General features: G+C 42.3%; 1 protein-coding gene across 1 annotated transcript in view; it reads left to right on the top strand.

Moving 5' to 3' along the window:
- UTP20 (UTP20 small subunit processome component) overlaps nt 1-18,669 on the top strand; it is a gene marked incomplete in the record, with an annotated part of 2,478,305 nt that overhangs the window by 437,480 nt on the left and 2,022,156 nt on the right. The window contains 1 exon segment of the mRNA XM_044087776.1: nt 867-944. Within this exon segment, the coding sequence (XP_043943711.1) occupies nt 867-944 (78 nt within the window).

Here is an 18,669-nt window from a genome sequence, read left to right as displayed (position 1 = left end):
CTTTGTGATTTGCCATCCTCCCTTACCTCTGCTTTGGGATTCTACCCAAGTGTCAGGACTGCAGCAATGTGAGATGAAGAACATAGTACAGTTTTGTACCTACCATAAATGTAGATGTTCAAGATCCACATTGCTGCAGTCCAATTCCCTCCCTCCTTCCCTCTGTGTTTAGGGGTGGTTGTGTGGGTGGGATTGTACCTTTCTGACTTTGTATATATTGTACATATATTTGGTACAGGGGTGTTTGGTGTGTTGTTGTTTTTTGGTTTGGCCTTATCTTTTTAGGGTCTTCTGACATCTGGGGCAAGAAAAGACTGAGGAAATGACGTCGGTCATGCGCATTTGTACCCTGACGTCAGACTAATGCGCCTTGACCGACGTCAGCCTAATACTTTGGTATTCGGGCCGACTGGGACAGCGGACTACCCAAGTGTCAGGACTGCAGCAATGTGGATCTTCGAACATCTACATTTATGGTAGGTACAAAACTGTACTTTTCTTTTATGAAATAATCAGCACGTCATACCTACTCTTTTACATTTTAGGTGTGAGGCTTTGATCTAGCATCCTGCATGTTTAATTGCATATTTTTAGACTAAGATGCATAAATGTAAGCTTTGCCCACCTTTATACACAGCAGCCGTTTGTATTTTGTATAGCTAAATTAACTGTGTGAAGCAGTGACCATGTGAAGAGGGTACAATTACATTTCTCTGTGTATAAAGGATAGACGTTTTTGCTGTACAGTTGTGTAGGGTTAAGAAAAAAGAATGGGAACTCAGCACAGATACATATATTATGTTGATTTTCTTCAGTTCACCCTTATTCGGAATCTTTGACACAACCGAATGCTTATTCTTCCACAGGTTTTCAAAAGCACTTCTGAAAGACATTTGATATTGCGTTTCTCTGAAATGATGTTCAACATGAAAAAGTTTGAGAAGGTAAGTCAGCAAACGTAACTATATACAGTTAGGAAAGTGTAATCATCAAAAGCACAAATGGTGTCACAGTGATATTTTAGATTTGTTGTCATACTCGCTTGGAAACAGATTCCTGACACTTAAGAATGACCAGACGTCCCCAGACATCTTGCATAGTGTGCAGATCCTTGCCCGTTTTATAAGCTGCAGTTCTGAGTTGATCACTATTCTAATTATAATTCATAACATGTTGCTGCCAATTACTATTATTGGTTATAAATAAGATTAACTTAACTCAGTTATTGACTGCACTTCTTGATCATTGTGTCATTGCATTGCTGATTGTTACTGGTTACTTTACTGTTCAACATTGTGTTTTCATTAATGCAGTAAAGGCTACACTGTCAATATACTTAAGTTCACATGTTGATTATTCTACTTTTACTACACTGTAAATATTTGCTGTATAGTTGCTGCACTTGTAACTGCTTGGCTAGAGTCTGCATATTTTCCTGTATAGTTGTTGTACCTGCAGCTATTGTTATTCTGTTTCTTACTGCTGCTGCTAGTTAGATAGAAACCAAATTCATATTTCAGCTATTGCTGTTTGCCCCGATTGTTCCACTGTTGAAATTGAAGATAATAAGTTAGACTTTCTGATATAAATTTGCTGGTTGCAACTTGTTACTTTTGTATGTTTGTATGTAGATTTGTGTATGTATGTGTATAGGTTCATAGGTTCATACTTGGCTATCTACCCTAGGGCATTTATAAGCCTAGCCAGAGTATGTTTGGCTTTCGCCACCCATTTTAAATTAATTTTGCTATGCCCTTTTTCGAGGTTAGTATACTGTGCCTCTGTCTAACATTGACACAGAAGTGATACCTGGGGTAAACCTACGATCTCCCATCCACTCATCAAGATTCCTCTTGAAGAGAGTCAATGAGGGATTCTTGCCTAACCTGGACTGGGATTTTATTCCAGAGTGAAGGGAGCCTCTGGGTTATGAATATGTCCCTCCAGCATGTCCTATTTATTTCAGTGCTGAAGTTCAAGTCTCTCGAGCGCATAGCTCGATGGGATTTGGATTTTTTGAGGTGCAGCATGTCCCTTAATTCGGGGTTGGACATGGCTTTATACGTCAGGCACAGATCGCCTCTGAGCAGGCGGTATGCCACTGAGTAGAGCTGGAGTTTCTTTAACCGGGCAGCATATGGCATCTGTTTGAGCACTTTGATCCTCTTAGTGAGGTACTTTTGGGGTCTTTCCAGTTGCTGCAGGTGTCTGGTAAGGTACATCCCAAAAGGGGCATTGTACTCGATTATGGGCCTGATGAGGGATGAGTAAAGAGGCACGATGACCTCCTATGCAAATACTTTATGCAAACACTTTCAAACAAAATCCTAAACTTTCTGGACTTGTTCTTTTGTATACTGCCTTTCCACTTTCCCTTTCCAATCTTTTCTAACCTTCTCTGATTGATTCTTATAGTTACGTAATATTTTATATGCCCTACTAGATATCCCTTTTTAAGAGCAACTTCTGTGCTAATCTTTTTCAGAAATGTTATGCCGTCTCATGAAAAAACAAAATTTAAAATCCTTTCTCTTAAGTCACTTCTCTTAGAAAATTATTAGGGATAATATATCATAATCATAAATTTGATCTGCATGTATAAAATTGCATTAAAAATCAAATCACCATTTGATTTCTTTGAAAAATACTACAGTGGCTAAATTTGCAGCAAATACTTTCAGAACTCACCATTGTATAGTACTAAAAAGCCCAAATTGGTTAGAACTACCCCATCATCTAGCATATACACAGCTTTTTACCACCTATAAAATTAGGCAGCATCCATATTGTATAGCCCTATGTACCATTCTACACAACTATGTTTTCACTTGGTCATTATCATCTCATTGTCCACAAGCCTATCAAATCTGCTGGGCATATTCTGTACTCATACCATGTTGCTAAGGCCTGGAACTCCTTACCTGTATCCATCAGGGCAATACCTCCCCCCCCCCCCATTCCTAAAGACGTCCTAGCCACAATCTGTCTCTGTTTCTGTTCAATCCCAGAGTCAATTATGTCCCTAAAGATGAAATGAGTATCTATTCATACTGTACACCTCGTTACCTTCTTCACTTACTTACTTCAATTAGATGTTCATCGTGTTACCCTGCTGCAGTCATCACACTTGGGTTATCCTGCCGTCAGGCGGTCCCGCAGTCGGCCCGAGTTCCAAAGTCTTGGTCCGGCATCGGTTGCTGTCGCTTCTTCCCTGACGTCAGTGCGCCAGGGGTATATAAGAGGCATCCACCATTTTCTCCAGTCTTTTTTGCCGCGCGGTGCCCGAAGCAGAAGCAGTTCGCAAGTGCCGGTCGGCCGACACCTGAGATTTTCGATTCGAATTTCAGTCTGAAGTCTTCAATAAAGCTAAGTACCCCGTTGGGGAACCTTTTCTTGCCTCAGTCCGATGTCAGAAAAAGTTAACAATTGCATTTCTTGTGGGAAGCAAATACCTCATAAGGACTTCCATTCTTATTGTATTCCTTGCCTAGGCCCAGACCACAACGTCACTGGTTGTCGATTTTGTGCTAGGTTTAATAAACGAACTATCAAACGCCGTTTTGACTTCACTCGACATTACTTTGGTAGGAAATTTAATTATATCATGCCGTCGGAGCAGCCGACGACCGGCATGCATAAAAAACGTAAGGATAAGGACAGGCAGCCTAGGAACAAGCCAGGCTCCGAAGCCTCTGCTGGGCCTGTTGCCGGTTCTCTGGTTTTCAGTGAGGCGCCTACGCAGCTCCTGACGACCGCAGAATTGGAACCCCAGACAGCTGCGGATTCTCAAGCGGAGTGTACTAGGCAGACGCAGCCATCCTTATTAGGCCCTTCTGACACCGGAGCAGAAGGAGACCCCGGTGCAGTGGAAACACCTTCGGTTGCAGAAGGTGTCTTCAGACCGACTACACTCACCATTAAATCTTATGCTAAGCTTAAAACTCCTTTAAAACCAAAAAAGACTGTACATCAGTCTGCGGATCAAGGCCCCATGCCTAAGAAACAGATGCTTAAGATGGCTGAAGATTTGATTACCCTAATCAGGGATTCCCATCCCCCTCCAGATAAAAGACAAAGACAAGAGGAGGATTATGCTTCCTCTGACCAGGTTTCATTTTCCTCAGATTCTTCTGAGGAACAGGATTACACTACTCCCCCTTATGAGGACTCTGATGCTGAAGACTCTATTCCCTCAGCATCTCCCCCTGAAGACTACTCCTTTGGGGAAACTTTACATACCATGAGGGAACATTTCCACTGGAAGGCCAGGACTACTCTGATTCTAAGAAAAGGCACCGAGAGTTCCTTTTACTACCCCAGCACAGACCACTTGCTATTCCTCCAGTTTTAGATATTGCGGATGATGTTTACTTGGAGTCTAGTCTAAATCCAGACTCTCAAACTCCAGCTCCAGCCAAACCAGACAGATACTACAGAGTACCTGATTCACACAAATTCCTTTATAAAAGCCCTGTGGCTGACCCAGAAACAATTTCCCAGGGCCCCAAGGGGGCTAAAGCTTCTATGGCTAAAAATCCTGTGCCCTCTGAAAGGGATTCCAGAGCCCTAGATAGATGGGGAAAGAAAATATACACCTCAGCAACTCTGGCTATGAGAACATTAAATTGTCAGTTTCACATGCTGAAATATCAGCAATTCCTAATGTCTCAATTAATACAAAAAATGAGCACACATACTGAACAGTCTGAATTCAAGGAAATACAGGATCTGTTGCATGCAGCTGAACAGGTGGGCAAACATACTTTACAATGTGGATTTGATTCATTGGAAGCTTCCTGTAGAGCAGCTGTTACTGGGGCTGTCATACCGTAGACATGCTTGGTTAAAAGAACAAACCCTACCTGATCATGTTAAAGCAAAATTATTGGATGCAGCTTTACAGCAGGATGTATTATTTGGTTTCAAAGAAAATGGAGGATAAGGCAAAGTCTATGCAGACGGTCAAGGATTTTTTACAGGTACAACCTCCTCGTTTCAGCAGAAATTGGCCAAAAAAAACTTGGTCCTTTCCAGCTTCTGACAGATCACAGAGGGGCAAATACGGATGCCCAAGGGGCAGAGGCCAGTCACAAGGCCCTTACAAACCTCGCCAATGGGGTACTGCTACCCAGAAAGGAGGAGAAGACAGGCCCCAAGCTAGCAGAAGACAAACACAATGACTCGATCCTCAAACTACCAAGCAAATCTCTCCTGGCAGCTCCCTTGGGAGGAAAAATTAGCATTTTTTGCAAACAACTGGCACATCATCACAAAAGACAAATGGGTCCTAAACATCGTCTCACAGGGATACAGATTACACTTTCATACCTTGCCAAGGATAAAAGGAATGCCAAACCTGCCACCAAATCAATGGGCAGAGGCACAAAAGCAAATTACAGCTCTCATGGACATGAGCCATTCAACAGGTACCTACACAGGAGCAAGGACAAGGATTTTACTCAAGACTCTTTCTAGTCCCAAGAAAAGACAAAGCATGGAGACCCATTGTGGATCTTTCAATTCTGAACACCTATCTGCAAGTACCAAAATTCAAGATGCCAACACTACAGCAGCTTCTTCCCATGCTGGGCAAGAATGCTTGGCTAGTAACGGACCTCAAGGAGGCATACCTGCATGTCCCTATCAGACAAAATTTCAGAAGATACCTCCGCTTCATTGCAGGTTCAATGCATTATCAATTCTCTGTACTGCCCTTTGGCTTATCTACTGCGCCCCGGGTCTTAACAAAATGCCTGGCACCAGTAATTGCATACTGCAGACAAAGAGGAATTCAAATATACCCATACCTGGACGACTGCCTTATCCAAGCAGAAAGCAAGGACATTCTTTTAAAGCATCTGGCATTTGTCAAACACCTTCTAAGTTGTCTAGGGTACACAGTAAATGAAAAGAAATCAAAACTAGTGCCCTCACAAAACATAATATTCCTGGGTGCCAGCTTGAATACAATGGTCCAGATGGCTTATCTCACGCCAGACAAGCAACAACAGCTGACTCAATATTTCAAAATAATGGCAACAAAGACCCAACTCCCTGCAAGAAAAATTCTGCAGGCCTTAGGATTCATGGCATCGTGCATACTACTAGTACCATTTGCAAAACTGCATATGAGGAAATTACAATGGTACCTGAAAAGCGTATGGACTCAGCACAGCCACAGCTAGGAAACGATACCACTCATTCCCTGCCTTCAACAGGAGTTTCTATGGTGGGCACAGGCATGTCACCTCAACAAGGGTCAGCCTTTCACCTTACCCACAGCCAGGCAAACTATGACAACAGATACATCGGACTATGCCTGGGGAGCACATATGGCAGGGCAGTGCATTCAGGGCAAATGGACTACAGATCTGCATATCAATCAAAAAGAAATGCTAGCAGTACAGCATGCCCTAACAGCTTTCAAGGACCTCTTACACCCAGGACAACTAATAATAAAGACGGACAGTACCACAGTAATGTGGTACATAAGCAAGGGGGCACACATTCCTACCCTCTATGCAGGCAAGCAATGACCTTATGGAACACAGCACTGTCTTACCAGGTTCGATTACAAGCACAATTCCTGCCAGGAAAGAAAAACACATTGGCAGACGACCTAAGCAGAAACATCATGGATCCACACGAGTGGAAACTAGATCCACAAGTATTTGCAATGATAGCTCAAAAATAGGGACGCCCAGACATAGATCTGTTTGCCAGCCCCCAAAACTACCAGCTTCAAAAATTTTGCACAAGGACATTCCATCCACAAGCTTGGAAAGTGAACGCCCTCTCATTCAGTTGGAAAACATTAACAGTGTATGCCTTTCCTCCACTGCCCCTTCTAACAAAGGTACTGCTGAAAGTCAGATTAGAGAGGCCACAAATTATGCTCATTGCACCAGACTGGCCACGCCAGTATTGGTATCCAATTCTAAGGAACATGGCCCACGGCCCACCATGGATTTTACCACAAATTCCTCACCTGCTCACCCAGCGAGACAATCAGATTCTACACAGCCAGCTCAAGACTTTAAACCTGGCTGCATGGCAAATTACCTGATCAACCAGCCAACACCTCTATCCAAAGCTTTTATGGATGAAATTCTGGAGGCCAGGAGGCCCAGCACCAGGAAAACCTATTCAGACAAATGGAAAATATTTTGCGCCTTGAATCAGGCTAAAGGCCAAAATCCCCTTGATCCAAACATTCCTCAGATTCTACAATATTTAACTGAGATGTTGCACAAAGGACTTTCCTTTTCATCTATTAAGATCCACGCCTCAGCAATTTCAGCTTATTACAACACGGATCCTCCTTTATTCTAACATCCACTCCTAAGACAGTACCTTAGAGGGGCTAAGAACATAAGACCGCCCATGAGAGCACCAAAACCTACTTGGGATCTCAACTTTGTTCTGGAAAAGCTTACACTGCCGCCCTTTGAACCTGCTTTTTCAGCTGATTTAAAATTTCTTTCATGGAGAACTGCCCTGCTACTAGCAATAACCTCAGCTAGAAGAGTCTCAGAGCTACAGGCACTAATGGCAGTGGAGCCTTTCCTCATTTTTCATCAAGACAGAGTCTCTCTATGAACTAACCCTTCCTTTATGCCAAAGATGGTATCCAGTGTGGCCCTAAACCAAACCATTCATTTGCCCACCTTCTTCCCAAATCCCCAGAACAAAGGAGAAAGACTCCTGCACTCTTTGGACATTCACAGACAATTGCGTTACTACTTGGATAAAACTAAGGCTTTCAGAAAATCTGACCAACTCTTTGTAGCCTATGCTGCAGGATCACAAGGAAAAGCTATATCAAAACAGACCATTTCTAAATGGATAGGGCATTGCATACGTTTCTGCTACACGCATCATGGGAAACTGGTACCTGCTAACATTAGGTCCCACTCCACCAGGGCTACAGCTACATCAGCAGCCTTTCTCAGGGGAGTGCCAGCCAAGGATATTCTGGAAGCTGCAACTTGGAGTTCAGTGCGCACCTTCTCCAAACACTATCACTTACCTCTATTTTCTAAGACTAGAGCTGGTTTTGCCAATGCAGTTCTGCAGGGCCTACTAGCTTCTTCTAACCTGTTTAACTCCACCACCCATCCTTAGCTTTGAGATTCAACCCAAGTGTGATGACTGCAGCAGGGTAACACGATGAACATAGTACAGTTTTGTATCAGCCATAAATGTAGATGTTCGAGTGTTCACCCTGCTGCAGTCCAGGTACCCTCCCTCCATCCCCTCTGAACTAGCTTATCTATACCACTCTATCCTATACAACCTCTGTGGTGTATTTGCTTGTGCCTGAAGGTATTGTTTTATTTTTATATAGTTATATATATATATATATCTATATAGCCTACCTATTGGGGGCACCTGACATCTGGGGCAAGAAAAACTGAAGAAAATGTCGTCGGATGCCTCTTATATACTCCTGGCACACTGATGTCAGGGAAGAAGTGACCGCAACCGACACGGGACCAAGACTTTGGAACTCGGGCCGACTGCGGGACTGCCTGACGGCAGGATAACCCAAGTGTGATGACTGCAGCAGGGTGAACACTCGAACATCTACATTTATGGTAGGTACAAAACTGTACTTTTCTTTTCCCTTACACTCTATCTTAACATGTCATATCCCTGTTTTTTTCTTCCACTTCATATTGCAATTCTTGTTTATATTACACCAACTTGTGTGTAAGGTCTCTAAACTTGCTAAAATTTCTCTAAATAGTAAATTGTCGTCATACAAGTTCTATCTATTCGTAACCAATGTTTTCACATTGTCTAATCTGGTACAATTATTTCAACTGCAGATGTGTCTGCATTATTTTGGAGAATTTAAAATTGTTCTTAAAATGTTTTTCTAATACTTTGGAGCTTTTCGCCGCTGAAAATGGGTACCTGGCCAGTTGGGCTTTCCTAGTAATCAAATGTCAATAAATAAAAATAAGCAAGTAATAAATATCATAACTGGTCTGTCAGGTGGTATTTCCCACTCCTTTAGCTTTACCTATACTGTTTTATTCTAAACGTCTGCCTGACCTCATCCCATTGTGTCACCTGTCTCTCGTTATTTTCTTCCAGTATTTTGATTCATTTGAAACATTTCTTCGGTAAATTCCAGATCCCTCTTGCCTGTTTTCTATACCCCTTGTTGCATTCATCTGTGCTGGTGAAATCGTCTTTCTCCATTCCTTTCTTGACTTACTTCATGAAATAATTTCGGCTGCTTCATGAATATAACATTCTGTTTGGTTATTGTTGTTCTCCTTAAGGAGCAGCATGCAAAATCCTACTCTTTCCATACTCTTTAAGCCCTCCCCCTTAATTTCATCATCATCCCTTATAACATTCTGTATGTGTTAGGTATATGGGCCTTCGCTGTGTGGCTCTAAAGTATTCTTTCAGACAGATCAGTTAATTTTAAACGGCTATATTCTTTGTGGCGAGTCAGTTTGTCCAACTTAACTCTTGCCTTCCTCCCCTTCCAACTGAATTCTTTCAACCCGTATATAAAACTAAAGAGACTGGAAACATTTTCACTGCTTGTATCTTACTTTCCATACCAGTAATCAAGAGCTTCCAGCTTCTCAATGTTTATATTTTCTTCCTACATATCCGTAGCCTCTATAATAGAATCCATTTTTAATTCGCACACCTAAATACTTCATGTCATGTCCCCATAAATGCAGGTATTACTGAACTACTTCCACCTGAGTCTTTGTTTTATCTTCATTTATTTTATATTTTGAAGCTGCTTCAGAATGGGCCACAGCATTGAAGTGTCTTTTTCTGGATTTACCAAATACAGAATAATGTCACTTGTGAATAAAACTAACTTTTCTTGATTATCATACCAGTTATATCCTTGAATTTGTGAATTCCTTATGTTATTTGCCAGTGGCACTGAATGTATCAAATGAAGGGGGAAGAGGACTCTATCAGCAAACAGGTAGGAGAGCAAAGATTAACAAATCTGCTGTGTGCAGGTGATTTAGCACTGCAAGCATACTTTGAATAGGAACTTCAGCAAATGAATGACAAACTGAAAACATATGGGATGAAACTGAGTGCAGATAAGACAGCTGTCATGGTAGCAAATGTGGAAGTCAGAAGCTGAAAAACTCTGACAGGCTGACAGCTTCAGCTGTATGGGATGTGTAGTTGAGGAAGAGGTTGTGTTTCAATGAGGAGGTGAATGCTAGAATTAGTGGTGCTGCAACCAGCTGGCCAAATTGTCAGGGGTGATGTGTGATAGAGGAATGACAAGCAGAAAATTAAGGTGCATGAAACAGTGGTAAGATTAGTGTTTCTTTTTGGTGCAGGAAAAAAAGGCAAAGCCGTTGCAGAAGCTTGAGGTGATAGAAGTGAAATGCCTGAAATGAGTAATAGAATGCACACTGGGAGGCAGATGAAGAAACATCAAAGCTGAAGCCAAAGTAAATCCTATTCCAATGTGCCACTTGACTTTGAAAGCATCAGATCTGAGATTTTCGAAATTGTCCATGTCTGATCCGAAGGTTTGCCCTTCGTTGACTCTGGCACCTTCTCTGATCCAGCCGGCCCTAACATTTTTGGAGCTGGAGATATCTCTGAGTTGTAGCTTCAGTGCCGGCTTGGGGTTTAGGGGTTCGACTCAAAGGATGGTGGAGCTCTCCTTCCCCTTGGGACTTTGGCTTTGAGGCACTGTGATGGGGATTCCCTGAGGTGCCCTGGTCAGGTAACTTCTGCTCCTACTAGGATGGATTTGGGCTCTCCCATGGCTTCTCCTTTTGATGCAGTGAAGAGAGATTTATCTGTTTCACGGGATAGGCGATCCTTGCCCACCTCAGTTCATCCCCCTCCCCAGCTTGATTCCCATGGGTTCTAGGTCTGCCCATTCTGCCCCATTGGGACATCTGGTCCATTCAGGACTCCCCACCTCTGAGTGTTATCCAGATGTGGCTGATTTCTCATGCCACAGAGGGTGTTTCCAGAGTGGCTGGTTCAGACATAGTTGTAAGGAGACATACCTGGATGCGTCTTTGTGGGAACCATTTAAGATGTCTTTCATCAGTGTCCCCCTTTGATGGATCTACCTTATTTGGCCATAAAGTTAAGTACAGCTCTCTCCAGGAGTCAACAAGATGAGATAACCCTGTCTAAGATGTATGATTTTCTGTCCCTTAGAGGACCTTCTCTCAGAAGCAAAAAGGTGGTAGGTAGAAACATATGTTTCCAAAACTCACAAGGGTTTTTCGCAGGATTCCTATGGTGAATAGATCTCCCTGCGGAAAAGGAGGATACTCCAATGACAGATATTGGCTACGTGGGTGAAGAAACCCACAAAATCAAGGTTTCAGAGATCAGTGCTCCTGAAAAGTTGCCTGACTGCTACACTCTAGAGGCAGTCTGGGGGTTTGCTTGTTTCTGCACCCAGAGGCCTGGATGTCCATCACCAAAGACATCTGGGTACAGACAGTCATCACCAGAGGCTGCTACTTTCCATTTTCCTGTTATCCACTCAAAAGATCAAAGAAAATACCCAACATACCACCCCATTCAAGACAAACAAAAGCTGATAGTAAAAAGAGTCATTCAAGAAGTCCGAAAAGACCAACAGGGTTTGGAACTTGCTCGAGATTCTTTTTGGTGCCAGAGAAAACCTGGGACTTCAGACCAATAATGGATCTAAGTCACTTAAATCAGTTTATCAAACAGTGGAAGTTCTGAATGGTCATGGTTCAGTCCATTCTTTCTGTGCTACAATTGGATGTTTAGATGTTTAGGATACATACTTATCACATCAGAATAGACATAGTCCAGGAGATACCTTCACTTCGGGAACCAGTCACTTTCAGTTTAGAGCCCTGCCCTTTGGTCTCACCACAGCCTCCCAGGTGTTTGCTAAGTGTACGGCAGTGGTGGCAGCTCACCTGAGACTGCTGGGATTCCAGGTGTTTCCCTTTTTCGATGACTGGCTCCTCGCCACTTTCACCAGTCATTTAGTGAAGTGTGCCAGGGACTACCTACACCACCTGTGTCTATACCTGGGCATCTCAGTAAGCTAAAAAAACCTCATCTATCCCCAATTCAAGTCCTGGAGTTGATAGGTGCTCACTTGGATATAGTTTCCCAAATTGCGAGACTGCCTCAGTCCAGACTATCTGTGTTACAACATCAAGCAGTGCATCTGTTGTCTGTTCAGTCACGACTGATCAGGTTGATTCTTCAACTTCTCAGTTTGATGGCAGCCTCCATAACCCTTGTGTCTCTAGAAGATTCTATATGAGGGTTCTAAACTGGATACTGGCAGTCCAGTGGTCTGTGAATTGACACCCCATGACCTTCCCCATTAGAATCATAAAGATCTGCAAGGAATACATCACCTGGTGGATTCTTGCACCAGATGTTTTTCAAGGCCATCCCATTGTTCTGCTCTTGCCAAAGGCTACAGTGACCCTAGATGCTTCCCAGATGGGGTGGGGGTTCACTACTTAGGACAAACATTTCAAGGCATGTGGTCCCCCTTAGAGGCCAGTCTTCACATTGGTGATCTAGAGAAGAAGGCAGTTCTCATAGTGTTGCATGTCTTTCAGGATATCCTCCATCTGGTAATGATTGCTGTACAGACATGTCACTTGTCTGGTACATCAGCAAGCATGGGGAACCCACTCTTTCCCTTTGTATTTAGAGGCTATGAAGGTATGGCAATGGGCAATCTCTTCCAGCTTCTTTCTTTTGGCTGTGCACATTCCAGGGGAAGTCCAGTGTTGTAGTGGACAGACTGACTAGATCATCCTAATGCCTCGCATTTGATCTCTGTCTGTCTTGGTGAAACACATTTTTCACCAGTGGGGCGAGCCATGCTTCTGCTCACAATTTCAAGTGCAGCAGTTGTTTTGCCCTATTCACCCCCCAGAGGAGGAGTCACCGAGAGACGCTCTGATTCTTGATTGCCTCCCATCATCTTGATGCTTATCCCCTTACTCCCTTCTTATTGAAGTTTCTACAGGAAGCATCTCCGTGAAAGAACAAGGTCATCCTCATTACCCCATTCTGGCCCCCAACAAGTGTGGTTTCCCTTCCTTTGGCTTCACCTATATGCCCACCTTGGGCTCTGGACCCTTCTCCAGATCTTCTGTGTCACCTGTCTGGACTGCCTCATTTTGGCATACAAGCCCTCAAGTTAATCACATGGTTTCTCCACTTCCCAAGATGGCTAGACAGTCCAGACTTTCTTCCCAGGTTTCACACGTCCGTCCTTCATCCCAGAAGGATTCTGCTAGGAAAATGTAGAAGAGAAAATGGAAAAGATTTTATATTTGGGACAGTCAGAGATACTTGGACCCCCTTTTCAGCACCCATTCTGGCAGTCCTTGATTTTTCTGGCATCCATTTTTCATAGTGGAACAAGCTACTGCGCAATCAAGGTACCGTTGGCTGTGATTTCCATTTATTAGTACAGACCATTCCTCTTTGGCCTCCCTCAGACTATGCAAGTCTTTCCTCAAAGGTATATTCTTTCATAGTCCACCTATCAAGGATCCCCACACCTCCTTGGGATTTGACAGTTCTCTTCCAGGCTTTGACTTGGACTCCTTTCAACCTGTGGCAAAAGCTGAATTGAAATTTTTGTCTTTGAAGACCATCTTTCTAGTCACCATTACATCTGCCAGGTGAGTGTCTGAACTCCAGGTATTGTCTTGAAAGCCACCTATCTTATTTTTCATAAAGAGTTTCTCTGCACCAATCCTTTTCTACTGAAAGTAGCTCCAGAATTTGCCCTTAACCAGTCCATTAATCTGCCAGTTTTCTTTTCAAAATTTTCTGATAAAGGAAAATGTATGCTTCATTTGTTGGATTTCCACAGGCAGCTGTGATTCTATCTACATCGAACAATGAATTTCAGGAAATCTGATCAGTTGTTTATTTCCTTTCAAAGGCTCAATTAGAACAGTCTGTGTCTAGAGTCACTTTAGCTAGGTGGCCCACTGATTGAATTTCTCATGTTTATAAGCAAAAAGGTTTGACTTTACCAAGACTACCAAAAGCTTATTCCACAAGTTCAGTTTTCACCTCCTCCACTTTCTTATCAAGAACTTCTTTGGTTGACATTTGTGCTGCTGTTACTGGGTCCAATGCTCATACTTTCATAGCTCATTACAAGTCGGACATTCTTTCCACCGGCATGGCAGCATTTGGTTTTGCCGTACTCTGGAATATTCTTCCATGAGACCACCCTGGGTTTTTACTAGCTGGAGAGACTGTCCTTGTGGTTGAGGAGCAAATGAAAAAGAATCTGATACAAAAGTAATGCATTCCCCATAACGATGCATCTGTTGTATAGGCAACTTTCGTGACTGCAGATGTTCTAGTATGCTCACTGTTGCAATGCTTGTTCCTTCGTTCCCATTTTTGGCATAGCATAATTGGTGAATGGTGGGTACCATTCCTTCACTGCTACTTGTACTATCCCTTATTTCTGTCTTGTGCAAGTTAAAACTGAGCTGTTATTTTTCAGGTCTCAGACCATAGCCTCTGGTGTCTCAGGTGGCAAGGGGATGGAATTTAGGCAGGCACTGTTAGAAGACTGGCAAGGAAGAACTTAAGATGGTGCAGGTAGATGCTACCTATATACCAGGTACATGAAGTCATCCAAGGTAAGGTAATGTCACCCTTGGCCGTAGGGGAAGGGTTCCCAGATCTTGTAAGTCAGGCTAGATGTTCGATCTCAACTGTGGCAAAGACCTGTGTAGTGATAACTGCAGCAGTGACCATACTTAAGCTACACACCTGTAATTTATTTGAATACCTGGTTAACAGATCTAAACCTTTATCAGCAGATACATTGATTTAATAAATTTATAACACAACATGTCCGCCACCTGTAGGACAAACTTTCACTGCATTTCAGACAGAGTAATTCTCTTGCCACCATCAAGATAACCACAGAACTGGATGGGACAGCCTTGCATTTTCTTACTGTCTGTCTTGTGTTGCCCAATTCAAGACTGGAGGAAGATATTGAATATGGCTTATTGACTAAGGTTTTAGTCTGTACAATAATTACCTAGTACTTAGTTATGAACCTATAACTCCCATTCAACACCCACTAAATCCCACCACAACTCATCTCCCTTAAGTCCATCTTCTCTCTCTCTCCCTCCATTATCACCCAAAGAGTGGGGGGGGGGGGTATGCCAAGTCCTCTCTGTAGAGGACCGGAAAATATACAAGACAAATGGGTCCTGCAAGTCATTGCTTAGGAATACAGGGTTCATTACTTGAAAATCCCTATTTATGAGACATACTACTAGTACCCAAGGAACAACGATCTGTAGTACAATCTTGTTAGAAGATCTTCTGCAGGTTGCTGTGGAGCAGGTAACAAAAAAGCAGTAATGTGTATAGGCTTCCATTCCAGTTTTTTCTAAGCTGAGGGAAGGGCCGATACTGAAGTTCTGGGTGCTAGTCTTGCAAGCCCTCATGCTGCTTCTCTTTTCTCAAGCCTTCATGGTTTCCTTAGATACTTTCCTTTTTACACACCCATAGCCAGGGGAAAGTGGGGGTTACATGAGATTTGAGCAAAGGGTGTCCACTTCCACTTCACTTCTTTGATGACTACTACACCCAGGGTATTCGTAGAGTGTCTCTAAAATTTAAAATTAATTCTCTCTCACAATTCTGAAAACGATTCAAATAACATTTTATAAGCCAATGTAAATGCTTCATTGATAAAGGTTAAATATGTGTTGTCTCAACCAAACTTTACCAGTGCATATTTCTCTCAAAAGACTACTAATTTACCAATGGATACCTCCTTATTTTTGCATTGCTGCATTATAAGCTATGTTTGTGGTGTTACTAGTCGTGTTTAAGTTATAGACTTGTCTTCTTGGTTTTGTTTTGTATTCTTCCGGCTTTGTGTACTTCATGTATATTGATGTAAGCAATGTACATTGCTTTGTAACTCATAAACATTGCAATGCTTGGACATTGTAACTGGGTGTTTTTCCATTTGGTCTGGGTTGTGACTGAAAAGGATTATTTGACCAGTTCATTTTACCCAGTCAGCAAAATTTTGTGAAGTTAATGAGGGCAATCCTACTTCCCTCGCCCATCTTGGACGTTAATACTGTGGATCAGCCACAGGTTCCTGGAAGTTGCCTAGAAAAGGAAAAACCAAAGATGCCACAGGTAGCCATCCCACTTATACAATTGGTGTGCTGACAACCCCCAGTCCTTGAGGGAGAAGGTCCTTCTTTGATAGAACTCCAAAAGTGAAGACTACTGCTACAGTGAACATACTCAAACATCTGCAGTTACGACAAGTTCCTAACATAGTTGCAGTTTCAGTATTCCGGCAACATCAGCAGACACTCGTCTTCTGATTGGAAGGGCAGTATTTGTAGATCTGTAGTATATTGAGCTGGGGTAACATAGTCCTTATTAATGCTGAACTAGTTTATTTGCATTCATTTCACTAGTGTAAGTTTTGCTTTCTATATGAGGTACCGTACCACATTGCTGTGCTAGATGGATTGCAAAGATTACCTCTGCATAGCAGCAAATATTTTCAGAGTAAGATGTTCATTAGAATACTAACCTAGTAGTAGTAATTTATAAAAATCTCATAGAAGACTAAACTGCACACTTTCTCCAATGCACTACCACAAGGAAAATTAGTAAGAAATATAATGTCTCACATTTAACAGTTAAAAATCAGGAGTCAGTGAGGGTAAAATATTTTAGTACTAAAACACAGATAAGAATTAATTTAGTGTAATGCCAAATTTATTAATCTCTGAAGGCAGTTGCTCATTGTTTTTATTTGATAAACTGGCCACATCGTTCTGTGTTAAAGCCATAGCTTATAATTTTTCTACTTTATAACACAAGAGCTACAAAACAAAGTAGTGGGTTTCTCATTCGAGGCCTAACTAGGTATAAATAACAGTATATATAAGACCAATATGAATAGCTGTCTAAAGGTCTCTCATATAATATGATCATCACAAACACACAAAAACTGCAGCATGTTCAATCAGAATATTCTTCCTCTTGGCAGATCTATTTGCAAGAAGTATGAATTTGTAAACATTGATGACAACCTTTCAGCAGGTAACATTTCAAAAGAACATTTATGCTTTATGTGCACCTACAAGAATGTATACTAAAGATGTCCTTCCTTAATCAGTGTTGCACTGTGCCTTGCTGTAAAGGTATCCTGCCAAGGGTATCCATATATCCAGTCAGCATATGAAAGCCGGGGCCCTTCCATGCTGCCTGCATCAGACATATGTCCTGTGTCTGAGTGTAAGGTACGTAATGATGTACAACCACAAACCCCTCAGAACAACTGCCTACAGTCTGAACACAGTGTTTCATTTTTTGGACTGTAGGTTGTATACCTCGATGCAGAATGCGGAATCTTGTGTAGATAAGTACTCCACTGGGGGCTCTTCTTTTTTTCTTTAGCTCTGTTTTATTTTATGTACAGGTCATCCAGAAAGGTGGAATGTGATTGTGGGAGGCAGATTCCTCATAAGGACAGGCACTATAAGTGCCTTTTTTGTTTAGGTGTACAACACAGTCCTAAAGAGTGTACTATTTGTGTTAAACCTTCATTTTTAAGATTGTGTGCAGCCATATTTCTTCTCTCCCTGTAGTTTGAAAATAAGCACCTTAAGGTTCTTGCTTAAGGAACCATGGCTGCAGAGTCTAACCACCTGGATGTCCAGTCTTCTTTAAAGAAGTTGTCAAACAATTGAAACTGGAGACATTTGCTGTCCAGTCCCTGCCAGATGTCTGTATTTTGTCTGCTCAGGAGATTGGAGACCATCTGATTCTGACAGCTACCTTTGTTGTAACCCTGATGGAAGTCAAATGAGGCAGGATGATTGCACTTTTGCTGGGGGTGAGGTGATGTCTAGGGGGAACCTAGGCTGGCTATTTCAGAAGGGCCTGGTGGAATTCTGCAGATTCTTAGGAAATAAATACCAGGTTCGTTAATGGAGAAATATGTCAGCTATCAAACCTCCATGGTTTGTAAGTGAGGACATCCCTGTTGAAAAGAAGCAGAAAACCAGGCATATTGCTCCTATTGTAAGGACCCTCCAGAAGGAATGGCAAGACTGTACCAACTTTATTTTTAAAGCCCTGATGGCTTTGAAGCCTTCTCCTGTAAGCATTCATTCTTCCACACCTAGACTAGTTCTGATGAAGGTGATTTAGGGGAGGAGTCTTTAGTTTATTATTCTCATAGTCCTTCACCTCTTGCAGTAGGTTCTGATGACTCTTTTATTCCCCTGATTCCCCAATGAAGGAACATTCCTTTGGAAATACTGTCATTAAAATGAGGCAACATTTTAAGTGGGAAAGATCTCAGATGTCTGATATTTAGAAGAGGTATTATGATCTTCAGATGGAGTTACCTGGACCTTCTGCAGTGCCTCCTGTTCTTGACGCTTCTACATTTCTGTACCTGCTTCTCATGCCCCTGAGGCTCAACCTCCCGTTCTTAAAAAAGTCTTAAGGTTCCTGAGGCTCAGAAGTTCATTTATTTTTTTTATAAGAATCCCTCTTCAGATCCCTTAGTCATTTCTCTCTCCTGCAACAAGTCCACAAAACTTTCTGATTTTCTTAAAGTCTTGCTAACAGATAGCAGAG

Source organism: Protopterus annectens, chromosome 11.part0 (genome assembly GCF_019279795.1).
Source record: "Protopterus annectens isolate FY-2018-M chromosome 11.part0, PAN1.0, whole genome shotgun sequence".
In the NCBI taxonomy this organism is placed as follows: Eukaryota; Metazoa; Chordata; order Ceratodontiformes; family Protopteridae; genus Protopterus; species Protopterus annectens.
This window is presented reverse-complemented; position numbering and strand designations above follow the sequence as displayed.